This window comes from Topomyia yanbarensis, chromosome 3 (genome assembly GCF_030247195.1).
Source record: "Topomyia yanbarensis strain Yona2022 chromosome 3, ASM3024719v1, whole genome shotgun sequence".
In the NCBI taxonomy this organism is placed as follows: domain Eukaryota; kingdom Metazoa; phylum Arthropoda; class Insecta; order Diptera; family Culicidae; genus Topomyia; species Topomyia yanbarensis.
In genome coordinates, this window is record NC_080672.1 from 190,502,638 (window position 1) to 190,523,279 (window position 20,642).

Consider the following 20,642-nt stretch of genomic DNA (forward strand, 5'->3'; position numbering starts at 1 on the left):
GGTGCGTACTCTTGGTTGGAGGATAAGAGTAGGAAATCCGAGCGAGTGCTGGTTCTTTGATCTCAGAATTTCATGACTAATAATCATTAGATCGAATCTTCTAACGGGGGGCAGGCATGAACTTTTCTACTTTCGAATGGAGTTAGTTCATTTAATTGCAGACTCATTTGATCTTGGGCACAGTGATCGATTCATTCGATTCGGATCAATGGACTGCCATCTATAGGAGATGATCAGACTGAAGGTGGGTGTTTTTATCTCTTAACTCGCTCTGTCGCTTTGGCTCGTGAAGGTGGCGAGTAACACTCGTCTATGACGACTCGGATTCACTGTTTTCAGAAACAGGGACGACAATCTCTTATGAATGAAACCCCTTTCTTAAACACAGTGTTCAGTCCCTAGTTAAAGCTCAACTAGCCAAACATAATAAACTGAAACACGTAGTTTTTGAAGAAATCCAATCCACGCGAACCACATTATCAAACACCTAAAAATAGTTTAGATGCATGTAATATCTATTTCTCTGTAGCTAATATATTTTTATTTACTCAATAGTTTAGAAAATCTTTATAGATCAATTTACTCAGCCTTAACATTATCCATGCATGCTAAAAATAATCTATATTTGTGTTCAAATTACATCTATCTTTGATTGACTTATTGAAGTAGAATACTTCTAACGTTTCAATATGGGGGTCCCTTTTCAAAAATTTCTGCTGAGATATTTTCCCAGTTTTCAAATGCGAATAACTTCCGTTGTACAAATAGAAATCACTATATTTTCGCATTATCTGATCGGAAATATGTGCACGTATATTATATTCGATCCCGTAAAATGTACGTCTATTATAGATAACGAAAATAATGTATTTTGTAAAGGTGGTAATTATCTGCGCTGATTGGTCCGTACAATTCAACCAAGCAGTGAACGTTGCTAGAACTGCCTCTTTGTTATCGAATGAACCTCGCCAGGTATAAAAACGGCACACAAGAGAAAATTTGTCAGTTTGCTTTCTGACCTCGTAGTAGCTGCTGCGTTTTGTGTTTTGATACTCGGGGCAATCTGGGACAACTTTTTACATATCACCTATGTATATGCTGTTATAAACACAGTTTAATTGTATAACTGCTGCATGTATGACGGGATTTGTACATCCACATTAAGACCGGTTTATTTTATGTTCAGCTAAACGAATTTATTCGCAGTTCAACTAGTGAAATGCTCCATTAAAAGTTATGTCCTGGCACCAGCGATACCAGATTTACAGACATGTCTGAATTTTACAGACTTTTGATAGCCTCCTACAGACGTAGTTATAAATCTACAGACTTTTAAAAGAGTAATAGTGTTTAGCAAAATTGTACTAGAATATCTCTATTCAACTACGAGTAATTCCTTCATTGGTAGTATTCTAATTTCAATCTATTTTTAAATTTATATTCTAGTGTAACTAGGATTTATACAGCCATCTAGAGACATTTACAAACATTTTAATTATTCTTCTACAGACATTTCATAAAAACATCGCTGCCTGGCAATACATTCGTTGGTTTTTTTTATATTCATTTCGTTTATTTGATAGGCACAAATGCGTTAGCTTGGCGGTGACAAATTCTTTTGTTTTTACATGGATATCTTAAAACTAGGAGGTTACAATGTTGAAATATTTTTTTTTATAATAGAAAAGAAAGTTTACAGCTATCTTAAGACTAGAAATAAGATTCAATATACAAGAGAGGGCCAAAAGTTTTTTTTTATGAAAAATTTTAAAACAAGGGATTCAGTTTGATATACAAGAGGGGGAGTAATAGTATTTTACGAAATATTTTACAGTTATCTTATTATTATTATTTTTATTATTTATTTATCAATATTATGCAACTTAAGACAAATGTCTTTCTAAATGTTACAATGTATATGCTTGTCTGTAGAACGTGCGCAACAAAAAATTAAGAATACAATCAAAAGTCAAGTTTTTTAAAATATCAGATTTGGAATATAGCTAATTAATTAAATTAAATTAAATTAAATTAAATTGAATTATAGTGCTCAATACATTTTCTCTTAAAGGTAGCTGCAGATTGTTCAAAAGCTATATAATTTGGCAAATGATTCCAGTATGACACACCTCTAACAAAAAAGGAGCTTCCATATTTAGAAGTACGATGACGGGGAATCGTGAATTTTCTGGTTCTCGAGCTTCTGAGAGGCTGCAATTTGTCGATGAGATAACCCGGTTCTTTTACGGTCGTAAGCTTAAAAATAAACTGACAGCATCTCGTTTCTGCGAACTTATCAAACGGACAACCGAGCAACCGACGAAGTAAGTGGGAGACGTGGGAATATCTGTTGAGGTTGAAGACAAATCGCACGCAAGCGTTTAAGGCAACTCGCAGTCTCGATAGGGAATGCGCAGAAGCTTCTGTTAACAGAAAGTCGCAGGATATGAAATGGGGTAGAATCAAGCTTTTAAACAATTTAATCTTCATGGTTAAATTAAGAAATGAGGCAGTGGTACGTATTGTTCGGAGACAGGCATAAATTTTTCCACACTGTCCCAATATGTGCTTGTCCCAATCTAAATTGGACTGGATTGTAATACCCAAGCTGACAGCATTATCAACGAATACAACAGGGATGTTGTTGAGTACCAACGTAGGTTGTTGGTATTCTCGGTTATGGTGGGTGTTAATAAACAGTGCATAAGTTTTATTAACATTTATGGCCAACTTATTTCTTGATGACCATTGCAAAATTCTGCTGAGATCACTATTAATCAAATTTGAAACTTCACCAGCAGAATGGTCAGCACAGTCGAAATATAGTTGGACATCATCGGCAAACAGGTGAATACGACAGTGCTTGACTATGTTGGGGAGATCATTAATATAGAGTGAAAATAGTATGGGGCCTAGTATGGATCCTTGAGGGACCCCGGATTTTATGGGAAGGAAAGTTGAAAATGATCCATTGGAAAAAACTGTTTGTATTCGTCCGCACAAATAGGATTCGATGAAGTTTGTTGCATGAACGGAAAAACTGAAATGCGTGAGAAGTTTGGAGCACATTATTCTATGAGATATTGTATCGAATGCTTTGGAATAATCTAAAAGTATTAAAACTACTGGTCGGCCGTTATCGATAACGATACCTATGTCGTCGAGAATTTTAAGCATTGCAGTTTTCGTACTGTGTTTGGGGCGGTAACCTGATTGAAATGGAGTTAAGAATTTATTGAGTTGAACATGGTTACAAATTTGTGCCTTCAGAATTCTTTCGAAAACTTTCGACAAAGCACATAGAATGCTAATAGGTCGAAGGTTTTCAATGCTGTTAAGGTTTTTCTTCTTTTCTATGGGAATTATCTTAGATTGTTTCCAAGCTGATGGAAATTTACTGGTGTATACCATAACGTTAAAAAGGTGTGAAATTGGTTTAACAATCAATGGAGCAACGGCTTTCAAAAATTTTATTGGTAATTCGTCAAGTCCAACAGCATTGGAATGTACATGGAACATGGCCGAGACGACATCTAGTTCACTTATATTGCCAAAGTAGAACGGATTCTGTGGAGGATCTACATTGGTAGAATCGATACTGTTATCACAATTAGAAAAATTATTGGCGAATGAATGGTTGATATCTTCTACTGGAAAGTTATGTAACGTTTTGGAATTTTTCTGCCCAACCCCAATATTTTTAAGTTTTTTCCACATCTCGCTAGTCGATGTAATAGTGGCGAAATGATTTTCAAAGTACGATTCTTTGGCTCTACGTACATGCTTGTTAACAAGGTTACGTAGACGTTTGTACACATTATGATCATTCAAATCATTAGTCGTTTTCCATTTTTTGTATGCAATATCACGATCGATCATTACTCTGCGAATGGATTCTGTGAACCACGGATTTTTCTTTGGAGTAGGGTAAAAAGTACGAATGGGCACGTAGTCGTCATGAATTTCTTTCATCACGGAATTGAAAAAATTCAACAGGTCATCTGAGTCACTTTCTCTATAAAAATTGGTCCAATCGACAGAATAAAAAGCACTCGTTAGTCCCGGAATATCGATGGATGCATAATCGCGATATTGTACTATGCTAGGAGTAAGGTTTATATCAAAATCGAGCGAGGCAAATATGAGATCGTGATTTGATAAAACTGGAGCTTCTACCTGGTTGAATAGTAATGTTTTGGAAACATCATTGGAGATAATCAAATCAAGCTGGGATGAACCGTTTCTGTGGAAATGTGTAGGTTCATTTCCAAGACTTGACATAGAATACATGGACAGTAGATTTTTCAACCTTGTTGTTTTATTACCTGTAAGTTCCATCAGATTTGTGTTAAAATCCCCAACAAGGTAAATGTATTTGAAATTCATCCCATGACTTGATAGTATGTCATCTAATACATCGCAGCAATCCGCATCTGGTGGATTGTAAAATGTAACCAGTAGAATTTTGTTTTCATTAATAATTATTTCTATCGCAATGAACTCGGTGTAAACAGAACCAACTGTACCACTGGACTTGTCGATTACATTATATTTTAAGTTATTTTTTAAGTAAATCAATAATCCTCCTCCCAATCTACCCTTTCTATCATGCCGCACGATGTTGTACCTTTCAACCGCAATAACATTATCGTTCGTTTTGTCGTTCAACCACGTTTCATTAATACAAGCTACATCCACCTTTGATAACTCAATAATATGGCGTAATTCATCTAGTTTGCAGAGCTTACGGGCGCAAATACTTTGGCTATTCATACAACATACTGACAACTTATCAGGTAGCAAGGCAGAACGCATAACAGTAGCAGGTAAAGACCAGCTCGTAGAGGTATGCCCTAAGGCATTGTCAGCCATTAAAGGAGTTAACAAAAGCAACCATTAAGAGAAAAAGTAAATTGAGCACATTCTTATTATCTAAAACATTTAAAATAAACAAATTCAAAACAATCATTCTTCAAATTTCAAATAGGCGACGCAAACTGTTCCGCATTTTTAATTTAACACATGTGTATAGTCACCGGTGTCGGTAGCGCACTCGTGATCAGCACCAAAAGAGTATTCATCAGCCAGCCTCAATCCAACAAGTAACAGCAAGAGCAACAGCAACAGCAACGGCAACAGCAGCTAGCAATAGCAGCAACCACTCGAACAGACTTTCAGGAAGGAATCATAGGATTGCACGGGACGGGTGTGGAAGGAAAAAGAAAAACAAAATCAGGATAGGGTTAAATTTGTTGAGTTAGACGATTCAATTCGTATTCCGATGACACAGCTATCTCTCGATCATTCAGGGTTTTCTTGACGAAGACGATTCCGTTTCGGGTAAAAACATTTCCAATTTTTCCGGCCTTTTTCAATTGCAGTGCTTTAGACCTCAAATCCCTTGCAGCCGGTGGTAAATTTTCGTTGATAAATATACGTTTGTTTACGGCGAATCCAATCTCAGAGAGAGACAAGGAGCGGGAGCGTAGGTAACGAGCATAGAAATCGTTTCTCTGGACTGTGATCGCGAATTGTATTAGCAGAGCATACACTTTACCAGCAACTGGATCTCCTTTAACTAGCCGTCGTATATCGACGAGAGGAAAATTGTTTTCACTATACCCTAGTGAAATGCACCAAGTGCGGAAGTAATCGGACAGATTCGCTCCATGCACAAAAGGAATTCCTGTTACGATGAGATCATTCGTTCGCGTGAGACGGTCCATAGCGATCGTGCAATCCGTTTTGTTTTTCTCAATCGATGCGGTGAGTTCTTTGAAGGTTGTGTTGTTTTCCTCTCGTAACTTGTCGAAATCACGAGTTATATCATCTCTCAGCTTCTCCATTTGGGTAGTGAGAGCGTTACCCAAGTTTTCAATGTCTTGTTTAGAGCTTCGCTGATAGGTGGAGAACTGAGATCTCATGAGGTTAGCGAGTTCGGTGTTACTCATGTCGTTAGTAGGGGTACGACTAGACTTTGAAACTGAGTTTCCACGAAGCCGTTTGGGAGCACTATCTTCATCTGACATGGTGAGTTGATGACTGAAGCGCGAATCACCGATATAAACCACTGTTCACACTGCTCGAATATAGCGTTGTTGTTGGTACAGCTCCAGAGCGAATAATTGCAGAAATAGTTTTTCCTATTTGGCTTCAGTCCGTGGTTTTCTAAACAGGATAACACTGTCACTGATAATGCGGTACAAAATTTTTACACTGGCAAAAGTGGGTGACAACCCGACGGATAATAACCGCGTAATTACAACTTGCGTCGCGACAATCAATCTACGTACACATCATTCTACCACAGACAGACAGATTAAACAGATCTTAAAACTAACAATATAGTTTAGTACACAAAAGGGGGAACAAATATGTATGAGAAATTTCACAGATATCTTAAAACTAGGGATACAATTCTATTTACAAGATGGAGGACAAGAGTCTCAATAAAGAGTAAAAATTATAGCTATCTTAAAACTAGGAATACAGAATACAAATTTGATTTTTTAACGAAAACTTATGCTTGGTCAAGATATTCAGAGGGTGGCTTATTTCCACATCAGTGTAGCAGCAGTTGTATCAAGGACAGGGGAGAGAATGCGTATGATGACAGGGAAAGAAGAGCAAAACTTACAACTTTCGCTCAAACGGGGGGGAGATCAGCGAAACAAATTTGCGCCTCAGTCTAGTAAGTCGTCGAGTATCGGATTGGCGGATGGTATTCTTCGGACCCGCGGGGAATCCTTCAAAAGTCATCGGACCTAGAGTCGCTCTCGCTTCAGTTTCCTTCTATGCAGGCGTAGTGGTAAGGGCGACGGCGGTTACATAGTGGCACTCTGGAGCTGATCAGTTCCACAAGGCAGGAGGAAACTTCTAAAACGATAAATAAAAAAGAGGGGTTAAATTGGGATATTTATCGTTTTTATGAAAGTATAAATAAGGGACATATAGGGAAAAACACGAGTTGCCAGCATATCTCGGACTGGTACATTGGGTGGTCTACCTCGGGCCCGAAGGGAATCCTTTAACTGAGACCTGGCGTCCAAATACCCGGCGCATACCCAGACAACGTGCTCGATGTCACTACGTTCGTTGTTGTTTATTATCATACATGGCAATTGCAGGGTTATTGCGAAAACTCCACGCTAAGAAACTTGCTTGGTTAATGTTTGAACATATTATGTATAGGACATTCGCCTTAACTCTCTAATGCTGACATTCCACGCGCAAATGCCCTTCTGCTGGCTCTTGACTGTAGAGTAAGTACAATTTACAGTAAGTCAAAAAAACTATTTGTTATCCGATTTGGCCGTTAATTTACTTTATTTGTACATGCCATACTTTAAAGTGACCTATTTCTAAAAATATTCAGCAAGACGAATGCATTTTCATCCCACAATACATATGTGTAATGAAATATTCAATAATCAGGTCCGGTGAATAATGTGACTAGTAAAGGTAGTACTATCGCGAGTTGGTAATTACCCCCTCGAAACTTTGGAACAAACCTAACATTTGAATTTTTCCATGCATGTGTTTCGGGTGCTCGTTTAAAATTTTCGAGGTATGACCAAGATTCCATTTGCACAAACGCGTCGCAAGTGATTTATGTGAATGTAATGCAAGCGTATGTAGAGGTAGATGCGGTAAAATACACCCCTAAGGAAATACAGTAAGATTCCGTTTTTGGCACGTTCCGTTTTTGGCATGCTCCCTTTTTGGCTCACTCCGATTTTGGCAACAAATGGGTTCCGTTTTTGGCAACATTTTTGTTGGTCATAGCAAGTCTTTTAGAAATGTGCAAAAGATTCAATTTATATCACATTTGACTTCATTTTCAAACGTGGGAGTCATATTAACCCTCAAAGGCGGAAATCAATTGTGAAAATTGTCTCATAGCTAATACATTACTGTGATAATTTTGAGATGTTTTTCGCAATGTTGTTTTAAAACAGTGTTATGTATTTAAGGGTTACCTATATTTTACACTATACGTATTTTTTAATCATTACAATAAGTGTAGAATTGCAATATTTATGTAGGGGAATGTGTTCGGTTGTCGGAACACTTTTGTTTTTGGGTCACAACATTACTCCAATTAAACAATATATGGGAATAAGCACTACAGGGTAACCCCGAGGCCCCCCCCCCACCAAATTATCTGGTCGTGACAATCTGGTATATACGGTGCTACCTAGCGGTGAAAACACGACCAGGTGGGCTTTATTCATGTAAATGTAAAACGCTAATCTGGAAGTCGCCTTCCTGGTTTTCAGAATGGTGCCAAAGATCGATCTCTGGTATTTATTCGTAAAGCCCGTTAGAAAATACCCATATTGATTAGGTTATTGAGAGCATTTGCCACAACAAATTGGGTGCCGACAACCGACCATGTTTGTGTGCCGACAACCGATTTTAGTAACCTTTTTGAAAACTGATCATTGATTTGATTTCGATGCCATTCAAAGTTGAATCACAAAATAGAATAAATTCTCATCGTAAATATTCAATGCTCATACTTTTTCGATCGATTTACTTCTTTCTGTAACACTAAGCAAATCATAAAAAAACTTTTGAGTAGAGTTTCACTTGTTCAAAAAATATATTGGTTGTAGAACAGAACATTCGAGTCTGCTTCAGCAATCGACACAAAAAGATCGCGCTAATATATAACAATATTTATCAGAATGTCCATATCTGGTTTCTGTCAAAAGCTACATAGGGGTGCCGACAACCGACCAGTGCCGGCAACTGAGGAATTCCACGAAGATCCGTCCGAAAATCTTTAAAATCGTGACCGACCATCTTAGATTCCAATGAAACTTTACACGTTTCACCATCATGCAAGACTAAATATTTTCCACAGGTAATAAGATTATTTTGACTCAAGAGCAACATTTCAAAAGGGCGTAGACGTTTCTACGCGTATGAATTTCAATAATTTTTTGTTCGATTACTGTATTTTATACAGCAAAACTATCTGAGAACGAGTTACAGGGAATGAATACTTCTGTCTGAAAAAAATATGCACTGAAAAAAATGTTGTCTCATTTTTTCAAAAAAAAAACAAAAATTTATGATAAAAATTTAAATTGCGAAAAAACCCATTTTTGTAATTTTTTTATATTTTTTTACCAAAAACCTAGAGAAAAGAAACATTTTGATACGGGAGTCGGCGTAGCGTATTGGTAAATCAATTGCCTTGTACGCAGCGCACCTGGGTTCGAGTCCCGACCCCGCACATAGGGTTAGAAATTTTTCCTAAGAGATTTTTCTAACCCGAAGAGGCGAATGACCTTAAGGTTAAAACCTCTATAATTGAAATAAAAAAAAAAAAAAAAAAAAAAAAAAACATTTTGAATGTGATTGCATGATGGAGAAAAAAATCGGTAAAAAAGTTTTCCTAACAATAACTTCGTACATGTTTTAACTTTCATACTAATAGACATACAAAATTGTAATTCTATTAAAGTCAAAGAGAAAGTTGCACGAAAGTTTACGGGCCTTTTGAAAAACCTATTATTGTTGTTGGAGAAACGCGGCTAACTTATGAAAAGGTCGTAATAAAACAAAATAATTGTGTTGTTAAAACAAAAGTTAAAATATCTCGAGAACTACTACATTTTAGAAAATTTTTGTTAAGAGCATTTCGATTTAAAATGGCGTTTAGAATCATATTCAAAAAGAAAATTGTATTTTTGACTGCAAATAGTAAGAATTATAAAAAAATGTCAAAAGTTGTTGTTAGGAAAACTTTTATATTGAAAGCTTCTCCATGATCCAAAAACACTAAAAAGGTTGCTTTTACGTCTTTAAAACGATAAACATTAAATTTTTGACATTTTTTGATGGGGTAACGCGAATAACTTTTAAAAAGAGCATAATTACACGAATTAATTGTTTTTGGACTCGAAAACTATCGCATTTTGGAAGATTTTTGTTAAATGCATTTTGATTTTAAATGGTGCTTAGAATTATATTCTGTAATAAAATTACAATTTTGTATGTCAATTAGTATGAAATTTAAAAACATGTACGAAGTTATTGTTAGAAAAACCTTTTTACCGATTTTTTCTCCATCATGCAATTACAATCAAAAGGTTTCTTTTCTCTTTAGGTTTTTGGTAACAAAATTTTAAAAAAATGGGTTTTTTCGCAATTTAAATTTTTATCATACATTTTTGTTTTTTGAAAAATGACAACATTTTTTTCAGTGTATATTTTTTTCAGACAGAAGTATTCATTCCCTGTAACTTGTTCTCAGATAGTTTTGCTCTATAAAATACAGTAATCGAACAAAAAAAATTTGAAATTCGTACGCGTAGAAACGTTTACGCCCTTTTGAAAAATTACTCTTGTATCAAAATATTCCAATTGCCAGAGAATATCATGGAGATTCATACAGCGAACACACCTGCAAAGTTTCGTTCGAATCGACGATGGTCATTTTTTGCGGTCGGCCGGTTTCTCATGGAATCCCTCAACTGACGACTTTCCCCTATAATATGGATAAGTTGCAAGTGATTTTTACAACAAAAATGGTTTTCTTCAAACCTAAATATCTTCAAGCATTGCACTTCGATTTTCAATCTATCAATTCCATTTGAAAGATCAACGATGGGTTAGTTATGGAGAAGCAATAAATTTATTAATTTTTTAAAAGAGCTGTGTTTTTTAAACAAAATTGTTCAATAATTTTCAGAAAGAAGACATAACAGCCCCAGGAGCGAAATCAATACTAACATTCAGTGAATTGTTCAAGTTTTGACGTTCAGTGGACCGAAGAAAAGCGATTCGGATTAAATGCTATTTTACATATTCGTAATGAGGGGAATTGCACTCGAGAAGTGCGCGAAGATTGTGAGAATTCTAGTGGGCAAAATGCTGCTTTCGACGCTCAAATCCTCTAGCGCCCTGGGTATGTATCCCGAAGGATTTGTGTCTTCGGAAAAGTATCTTGGATGAAAATGAGCATTATTTTGACAACTTTATTTGACAATAAACGTTTCTTGCAATGAATAAGCACAGCCTTATGACTGAACTACAATTCGGAAAACTGCAGAACGGACTAGACACAGCAGTGATTTAAATAAGATTACTTTATAAATTACTTGATAAATTTATTTTCAGTTCGAAATATTATATTTGAATTCGAAAACAAGAAAATATTTGCATATATTTTAGTTTACTCAAAAATTCTCTAGCGAAGTAGGAACTATTTAACTTGAATTATATTTTTTAACTTATTTCATTTGTCTGCAAAAGGCTCACCTTGCCCCACTTTTTTTTTTCTTCGTGGTTATAAAGTTAAAGCTTTTTACTAGTCACAAACAAAATTTCAGCTGCCGCCATCTCCCGCTTCGTGGGTTATTACTAATTTTGTGGAACATATTTTTTAATATTTTGATGAAAACAACCTTGAAATGTCATGATAACATTTATCACTCTTTTAAGCATTTTTATTATTGCATAATTTCGAAAATTTATGAATAAAACATTTATTTCTAGATATTTTTCATAAACAAACGTTAAAATTCATTTTCTCCAGTATTTTTTAAATGTCATGTAGCGCCATCTACATAGGTTATAAAGTATAAACTGTCTTCAGTACATGTGTTAGAAATATCAAAACAAACAACTTTGCCGAAAAAAGTTTTTTGATAGAACACCTCTATCAAAAGATAGAACTGATCTAGATCAGTTTCTACTTATCTAGATTAAAACCAAAGTTGTCAAAATAATGATCATTTCCATCTAATATGCTTTGCTAAAGACACTAATCCTCCAGGATATATACCCAAGGCGGTAGAGGTTTTGAGCGTCGAAAGCTTGCCCCACTGTGCGACGTCTGAATTTGATAAAAACATGAATAAAATTGAATTTGCTTGTTTTCTCTTTCATCACATTTCATTTCACATATGATTAAAAATCCTTGAAACATTTTTGAAGTCGTAAATTGAAAATCCAAACTTTAAAAATAAGGTAGCTATAGACTATCAGTTGGGAGAATTTAATTAATGATATCATTTAGCCATTTTACATTTTATTCTGAAATCACAATCATTTTGCAAAATATTCAGGAACTCAATTTTTTAAAATCATTATAAATTGCTCTTTGAAAAATGGGCAGGGCAAAACGCACCTGTGCAAGGGTAAAATGCACCACCACAACTAGGCACAATACATCGTAACAAATATCGAAATAGCTGATTTTAATGCAGAAGATAGCAAATATTACAGCATTCGAATTACAAGCCTAAGTGTATTCTACTTCGCTTCGGTTACGTCTCTGACAATACCTACCCATCTTTTTTATTTTTGCCTTTCTCAATAGAAAGGTATTGCAATTGCTCTGAAAACCGACTTTTAAACGGAGGCCCGGAGGGCCGAGTGACATATACCATTCGATTCAGTTCGTCGAGTTCGGCAAATGTCTGTGTGTTTATATATGTGTGTATGTATTATGTGTGTGTATGTGCGTATGTGTGTGTATGTGACTAAAAATGTCACTCATTTTTCTTAGAGATGGCTGAACCGATTTTGACAAACTTAGTCTCAAATGAAAGGTGCAACGTTCCCATAGGCTGCTATTGAATTTCTAATGGATCCGACTTTCGGTTCCGGAATTACAGGGTGATGAGTACGATCACGTAAAAAATGTCGATTTTAATAAATTCTGCAATGAATGTATAATGGTGAAAATTTTCCAAAATGTGACCACAACTGCTTCAATTTGTAGTATTAGGTCACTAACATCCATTCAAAGTCTCTTTGGCCACATTGGCCACCATCATCGGTTCCGAAAGCCCCGGCGAAGGTATCTAAATTCAGAATAACGGTCACATCCGTTTCTCGGAGATGGCTAGACCGATTCGACTAAACTTGGCCTCAAATGAAAGGTATTGCGTCCCCGTAAATGGCTATTTAATTTCATCCCGATCCGACTTCCGGTTCCGGAGTTACAGGTTGTGGCGTGCGATCACATAGCAAATTGTGATTCAAACCGATACTCCGATGAAAGCAAAAAAGGTAAAAATTTCGCTAAAATGTCTCTCAAACAACTTAAATTTGCTGTTCTAGGTCACCGACGACCAACCAAAATTTCGTTGACTACATTGACCACCATAGACGGTTCCGGAAGTGCCCGGGAAAAGCGGCCATCTTTCAAAATTGACGAACTCACATCAGTTTCCCGGAAATGGTTGGGCTGATTTTCACAAACATAGCCAAATGATAGCAATAATATCCCCACAGATGTCTATAAAATTTCGTACGGATCGCTTATATGGTTCCGGAAATATAGACTAAATCGTCCGGTCACATATGAAATTCCCATATAAGCCGGAACTCAAATTTTTTTTCAAAGGGAGGACCCCATGAAATTTCAGAAATCGAATTCGTATTTTTGATGCCAAACATCTTTAAAATGCATGAAACGTCGAGATTTTTTGTTATCCCGAATTTTTTTTTATAAAAATCGACTTTTTGGGACTTTGCCGATTTCGCACCTTTTTTCAGTTCAATATTACCGTGGCTGTTTTTTTTTCAAAATTTTAGAGCTCGAATAATGATTTATTTTCTTGTATATAGTTGTCATGTGATGTATAATAATAAAATGCAATATATGCATTTAAAAGCTTTTAATGAATATAAACAACGCACACATTCTCGTGATTCATGATTGAGAAAGGCACAATTGCACCGCTAGGTGGATTAAAATAGGTTTTATTACTATATCTTAAATCAGATTCATTCTAACTCTCACTATCACAATAAATTGCATATTCTCTTCCATTCTAAATGTACAATCTCGCACTCTCTCATGTACGTTTACAAACGCTCGTGGCCTTCGCAATATTTCAAACATGGTCACAAATACGATCATGCAATCACAATCATCAACACATACTTACACTCGCGATATTTCCAAAATTAAAACAACCGGGTAATTAAGTGAATGTTTTAGCATTTTTAAATTTACAAACGCGGTCATTAACCCACTGCTCGCGCGATCATGAATCGGTCCCGTTCGGAAGTCTCTACCCTCGATCCTAGCCTAGCCTCATGTCTTCAGTTGGACCAACAATAATGATGCTCACATACACTAGACAATATGTTCCATGGCAACATGACCGGGAACTCTAATGATATGGGGTGACTCACTCCCTGTCAGAATGTGATCTGTACACCAAAAACTAAATATCAGAATAATGATCCGCGTGATTATCTAAGAACACACGCGAATATGTGAATGACCACACGGTTACAAAGTCGAATTTATACTCGCGAAGTCACTTACACGCAACAAACACGTTAACATACGAACGCTTAAGCCTTTCGCGATCTTATACGTATACCTACACTCGCAATGGTGAAAACTTGATAACACCTCGGTAATAAGGTGAACGATTTAGTACTTACGAAGTTAAAAACCTATTTTAATCCACCTAGCGGTGCAATTGTGCCTTTCTCAATCATGAATCACGAGAATGTGTGCGTTGTTTATATTCATTAAAAACTTTTAAATGCATATATTACATTTTATTATTATACATCACATGACAATCATATACAGGAAAATAAATCATTATTCGAGTTCTAAAATTTTGTAAAAGAAAAAACAGCCACGGTAATATTGAACTGAAAAAAGGTGCGAAATCGGCAAAGCCTCAAAAAGTCGATTTTCATAAATAGAATTTTTTCGAGATAACATAAAATCTCGACGTTTCATGCATTTTAAAGATGTTTGGCATCAAAAATACGAATTCGATTTCTGAAATTTTTTGAAAAAAATTAGAGTTCCAACTTATATGGAAATTTCATATGTGACCGAACGATTTAGTCTATATTTCCGGACCCATATAAGCGATCCGTACGAAATTTTATATACATATATGGGGATGTTAGAGCTATCATTTGGGACTAAGTTTGTGAAAATCGGCCCAACCATTTCCGAGAAACTGATATGAGTTTGCTAGTTATGAAAAATGGCTTTTCTCGGGCACTTCCGGAACCGTCTATGGTGGTCAATGTAGTCAACGAAAGTTTGTTTGGCCGTCGGTGACCTAGAACTGCAAAGTTAAGTTATTTGAGAGACATTTTAGCGAAATTTTTACCATTTTTGCTTCCATCGGAGTATCGGTTTGAATCACAATTTGCTATGTGATCGCACGCCACAACCCGTAACTCCGGAACCGGAAGTCGGTTGGGGATAAAATTTAATAGTCATTTACGGGGACGCAACATCTTTCATTTGAGACTAAGTTTGGTTGATTCGGTCTAGCCATCTCCGAGAAACCGATGTGACTGTTAGTCTGAATTTGGATACTTCCGCCGGGGCTTCCGGAACCGATGATGGTGGCCAATGTGACCAAAGAGACTTTGAATGGCTGTTAATGACCTAGTACTACAAATTGAAGCAGCTGTGGTCATATTTTGGAAAAATTTTCACCATTATACATTCATTGCAGAATTTCTTAAAATCGACATTTTCTGTGTGATCGTAGTCATCACCCTGTAATTCCGGAACCGGAAGTCGGATCCATTAGAAATTGAATAGCAGCCTATGGGAACGTTGCACCTTTCATTTGGGACTAAGTTTGTAAAAATCGGCTCATCCATCTCTGAGAAAAGTGAGTGAGATTGTGTTCGCGTACACACACAGACGCACATACACACACATACACACACACACACACACAGACATTTGCCGAACTCGACGAACTGAATCGAATGGTATATGTCACTCGGCCCTCCGGGCCTCCGTTATAAAGTCGGTTTTCAGAGCAATTGCAATACCTTTCTATTGAGAAAGGCAAAAAGGTGCGAAATCGGCAAAGTCCCAAAAAGTCGATTTTTATAAAAAAAATTTTTTTCGAGATAACATAAAATCTCGACGTTTCATGCATTTTAAAGATGTTTGGCATCAAAAATACGAATTCGATTTCTGAAATTTCATGGGGTCCCCCCTTTGAAAAAAAAAATTGCGTTCCGGCTTATATGGGAATTTCATGTGTGACCGGACCGTTCAGTCTATATTTCCGGAACCATACAAGCGATCCGTGCGAAATTTTATAGACATCTGTGGGGATAATATAGCTATCATTTGGGACTAAGTTTGTGAAAATCGCCCAACCATTTCCGAGAAACTGATATGAGTTTTCTAGTTATGAAAGATGGCCGCTTTTCCCGGGCACTTCCGGAACCGTCTATGGTGGTCAAAGTAGTCAACGAAAGTTTGTTTGGCCGTCGGTGACCTAGAACTGCCAAGGTAAGTTATTTGAGAGACATTTTAGCGAAATTTTTACCTTTTTTGCTTCCATCGGAGTATCGGTTTGAATCACAATTTGCTATGTGATCGCACGCCACAACCCGTAACTCCGGAACCGGAAGTCGGTTGGGGATAAAATCGACATTTTCTGCGTGATCGTACTCATCACCCTGTAATTCCGGAACCGGAAGTCGGATCCATTAGAAATTCAATAGCAGCCTATGGGAACGTTGCACCTTTCATTTGGGACTAAGTTTGTAAAAATCGGTTCATTCATCTCTGAGAAAAGTGAGTGAGATTGTGTTCGCGTACACACGCAGACGCACATACACACACATACATACATACACACACATACATACACACACAGACATTTGCCGAACTCGACGAACTGAATCGAATGGTATATGTCACTCGGCCCTCCGGGCCTCCGTTAAAAAGTCGGTTTTCAGAGCAATTGCAATACCTTTCTATTGAGAAAGGCAAAACGTAGTCTTAAACGCGAACCCACAAACGTCCGTTTTCACGCGATCATGAATCGGTCACGTTCGGAAATCTTTCATCCAAAAACACGCGAATATGCAAAAGGCACACGGATTTAATACAGAATATAGAATAAATCGGAATCACGGCCCGCTACAATTGGCCTAAAGCAGTTTTTAGTGGGCGCCATAGCCTGTCTCGTTTGCAAATGTAGTGTGTGATTCTGATGGGGAACCCTTCCGAGTACCTAGCTCTACAGCTCCAGTTGGATAACGCTCGAAAAAAAGAAGAGTGACTTATATTTATGACTTCAGGATCTTATTAATGATTTTTGATATTTTGTAACGATTAGTATGATTTATGTTTTTAATTTTAGGATCTTAGTCACGATTTTCGTAATTTATTTGTACGTTATCATGATCCCGAGCAAATGAATAACCCATAATATCCCCACGGTCATGGTTCAATTTCACCCTCAGTGCATGGTGTTTTGATAGTGTTTTGAATGGGATCAACCCATAAAAACACCATCATCATGGTCCTGATGATCCCATATGAAAACCATATTTTGGTGCAGTTATGGGTTATTGAGACCATTTTATGTTGATGGTTGCGAAATTTGGCACGGACCATGCATATGGTCTTTTTAAGGAGTTCTATGGTTGTTGTTGCCACGAATGGTTAATCGTGCCTATTATACTAGGAATCATGAACCGGTTCACGAATACACGAATTTTTTATGATTTTGCGAAATATTTCACGATCACGAATTGTAAATCGTGACTTTTATTTCTTAAATACATGAATAATATTCTATGATTTCGTGAACTATTTCACGACCACGAATGGTAAATCATGACTAATATACTAGGGACCATTAACCAGTTCACGAACACATGAATAATATTTCATGATTTCGTGAACTATTTCACGACCACGAATGGTAAATTAGGACTATTATTCTAGGAATCATGAACCAGTTTACAAATACATGATTAATATTTGATGATTTTGTAAACTATGTCTAAAGCCTAGATATTGGATCGTGAATAATATATAATAATATATTATGAATCTTTAATTAGTTCACGAGGATTGTATGGATTCATGAATAAAACTCAGAGCTTCGTGAAATATTTCACGAAATAGTAACAGACTGCTTTGATTTTGCGAACCAATGTTCCCAAATCTATGCTTAAAATCATAAGTCAACCTTTGGTTTCATCAATAATGTCCTTAAAGTTGTGTGCTAGTTTAGGTACATAAAATCGATTTGGTAATGACATGTCGGAAAATATTACTTAAGTTCACAAAACAAAAAAGGATATTTCTATTAATAAAAGCGTTACGCGGGCGTTACTGAAGGGAAACTGAACATAATTATAAAAGCCATGATTTTTATTCATGGTCCTGTTTTCGCAACATAAAAGCGTGCTTGTTCCAGAATTCATTCACGATTTTGGGAACATTTTTTTCCGTGTGTGTATAATCGCTTGATGGTCACTGTGGTTATGCTCAAAACGCAACCTTAGGGGAGGCTGGGGTTAATTGGAGGTGTTTTCAGTTTTTATTTTTTACCGCTTTGATTTTGGTAGATCTTGCAAAATAGAACACGTTGCATGAAAGGGTAGACTGTTGGCAACATCTCTGATTTTTTTTAAAACGTTGATGCATTATCTCCATTTATAGAGACAAAAATATGTGACGCGGAAAAGCCACCAACTTACCCCAGCCCCGAGGTAAGTTGGCGGTATGTATGGGGTAAGTTGGCGGAATGCCAGAAAATAAGCAATCAAATGAAAAATCAATTATATCACTGGTCCTTATGAAATGTGCCGATTGTCTTTTCAATAATACTGTATATTATTCGATACTTTCCGTTATATTTCAGTCTCAATATCCTGGCATTTTGACTTTGACGCGTACTCCATATTCAAAAGCAAATTTTCGAAATTCTTCAGGCGATTGGCCGAAGTAACAGCCCCCTGCCTTGACGAGAGACACAAGAAAAAGATTCTTTTACTTTGGAGTGAATTCGAGGAATGAACATATTTGATGACCATTTTTTCACTGTCAATAGTACCGCCAACTTACCCCGCGTGCTCCACCGCAAACTTAACCCAACCGCATATTTTATGAAAAAGGACTAAAAAAAATTACTTTTGTTTGTGGATATGTGTGATATCTATACGGAAACTGAAAACTCTTTTCACGCACTATCGAAAAATATAATCATTCGGGTAATAGATTAAAAATCACCTTAAATAACACAAAATGTTTAAAATTAAGAAAATTTACAAAATATGCTCGAAAACACAATATCGCCCACAACTTCTTCAAAACAATTTGTTTTGCAACAAAAACACATACTGTGTTTCACATTACTTAAGGTACACAACGAGAGGCGGCGCTTTATGTCTAATAGAAACGGAGAAAAGGGGATTCCGCCAACTTACCCCAACCGCCAACTAGCTCCGGGCTCCCCTACGCAACGAATCCCATATACATCGTCAAGAGTTTCATTTGATTCAGATTGATTTTTTAGCAAAATTCATTTTGAATGCCACAAACGATTTTATATCCTTTCTCATTCTTTCCGCTGTGAAAAGATCTGAGATAAAAATTTTCAGTTACCCAAATTATTTACTTATTTCAATTTCCAAAATCTCAAAGTGTTCTAGGAATTTGATAAATGTATATCATTATTTTTTTAAGGTGACCACATACTTCAGGCAATTCAGTTTTATTGCTGACCGAGAAGAGCGTGAGGCGTCGCAAAACAAAGTTTCCAATGGTTCATTCATCACGCGATTCTTAGATGGGTAAGTTTATTTTTTTTAAATTTGTTTTATTAGTTCTCTTCCCTATGTTGATGGGTTTAACGGTATTGCAAACATCACCAAGCATATTTCTTGTATCAGTTTTAAAGAAACTCTGACAGAATGTTGCTTTGAAATTATTCTTGCATTACTGGATAGTGGGCGTCGAGGAAACCGAGACGGTCCTTTTTATGTTTTGTGTTTTTTCGTACTTTGCACCAACCCAAACTAACGATCAACTATTAAAGAAATGTAAAAGTAGAAGTCTATTAGTGTTAATGTATGAATTATTGTAAGTTTTAGTACTAGTTTACAATTGTTATGCGCTAGTTGTATGCCTAGTATTTGCGACTGCTAGGTCAGAGATGGATGCATAACTGGCGTATATGATAGAACAGTGGGTAATCCATTGTCTCGCGCGCAATTTTTTTCTTTCTTAGGATTCGTTGGTCACCTTTTTCCGGTGTTCAATTTGAGCATTCGCTTCAAAGATTGAATTGAAAAAAAAAACCTGTTTCAATCCACCTAGAGGTGCAATTGTGCCTTTCTCATTTCTACAAACTATGATTTAATAGCTGGTTCGTACAATATAACATTATGGAAATGTATTTCATTCTTATTACACTTGGTTAGTATATATAAGAGCACCTTTTTTCATTCATCGCGGTATCGGGTTGAATCGGAGTTTTCTATGTGATCGCACTCCACAACCCGTAACTCCGGAGCCGGAAGTCGAATTGAAATGGAATTTAATATCAGTTTCCGTGGACTCAACACCTTTCATTTGAGACTAAGTTGATCAAATCGGTATAGCTATTTTCGAGAAACCAATATATCCGTTATTCTGAATTTGGATGCTTCCGGATCCGTCGATGGTGGCCAGTGTGACCAAAGAGACTTTGAATGACTGTTGGTGACCTAGATCTACAAATTCAACAGTTGTGTTTACATTTTGGAAAAAATTTCACCTTTTTACATTCATCGCAGAATTCGTTAGAATCGGGATTTGCTGCGTGATCGTACGTATCACCCTGTAATTCAGGAACCAGAACTCGGATCACACAAAA

At 36.5% G+C, this 20,642-nt stretch overlaps 1 protein-coding gene across 2 annotated transcripts in view; it reads left to right on the top strand.

Annotated features, from left to right (window-relative positions):
* The window catches only part of LOC131689462 (PP2C-like domain-containing protein CG9801), a 342,363-nt gene that overhangs the window by 37,441 nt on the left and 284,280 nt on the right, over window positions 1-20,642 (top strand). The window contains exon 2 of one of the 2 annotated variants that reach the window (XM_058974559.1): window positions 19,472-19,578. The exons of the other annotated variant lie outside the window; for it this stretch is intronic. Coding sequence (XP_058830542.1) covers window positions 19,472-19,578 — 107 coding nt within the window. The remainder of the gene's footprint in view (window positions 1-19,471; window positions 19,579-20,642) is intronic. 2 annotated transcript variants of the gene reach the window in all.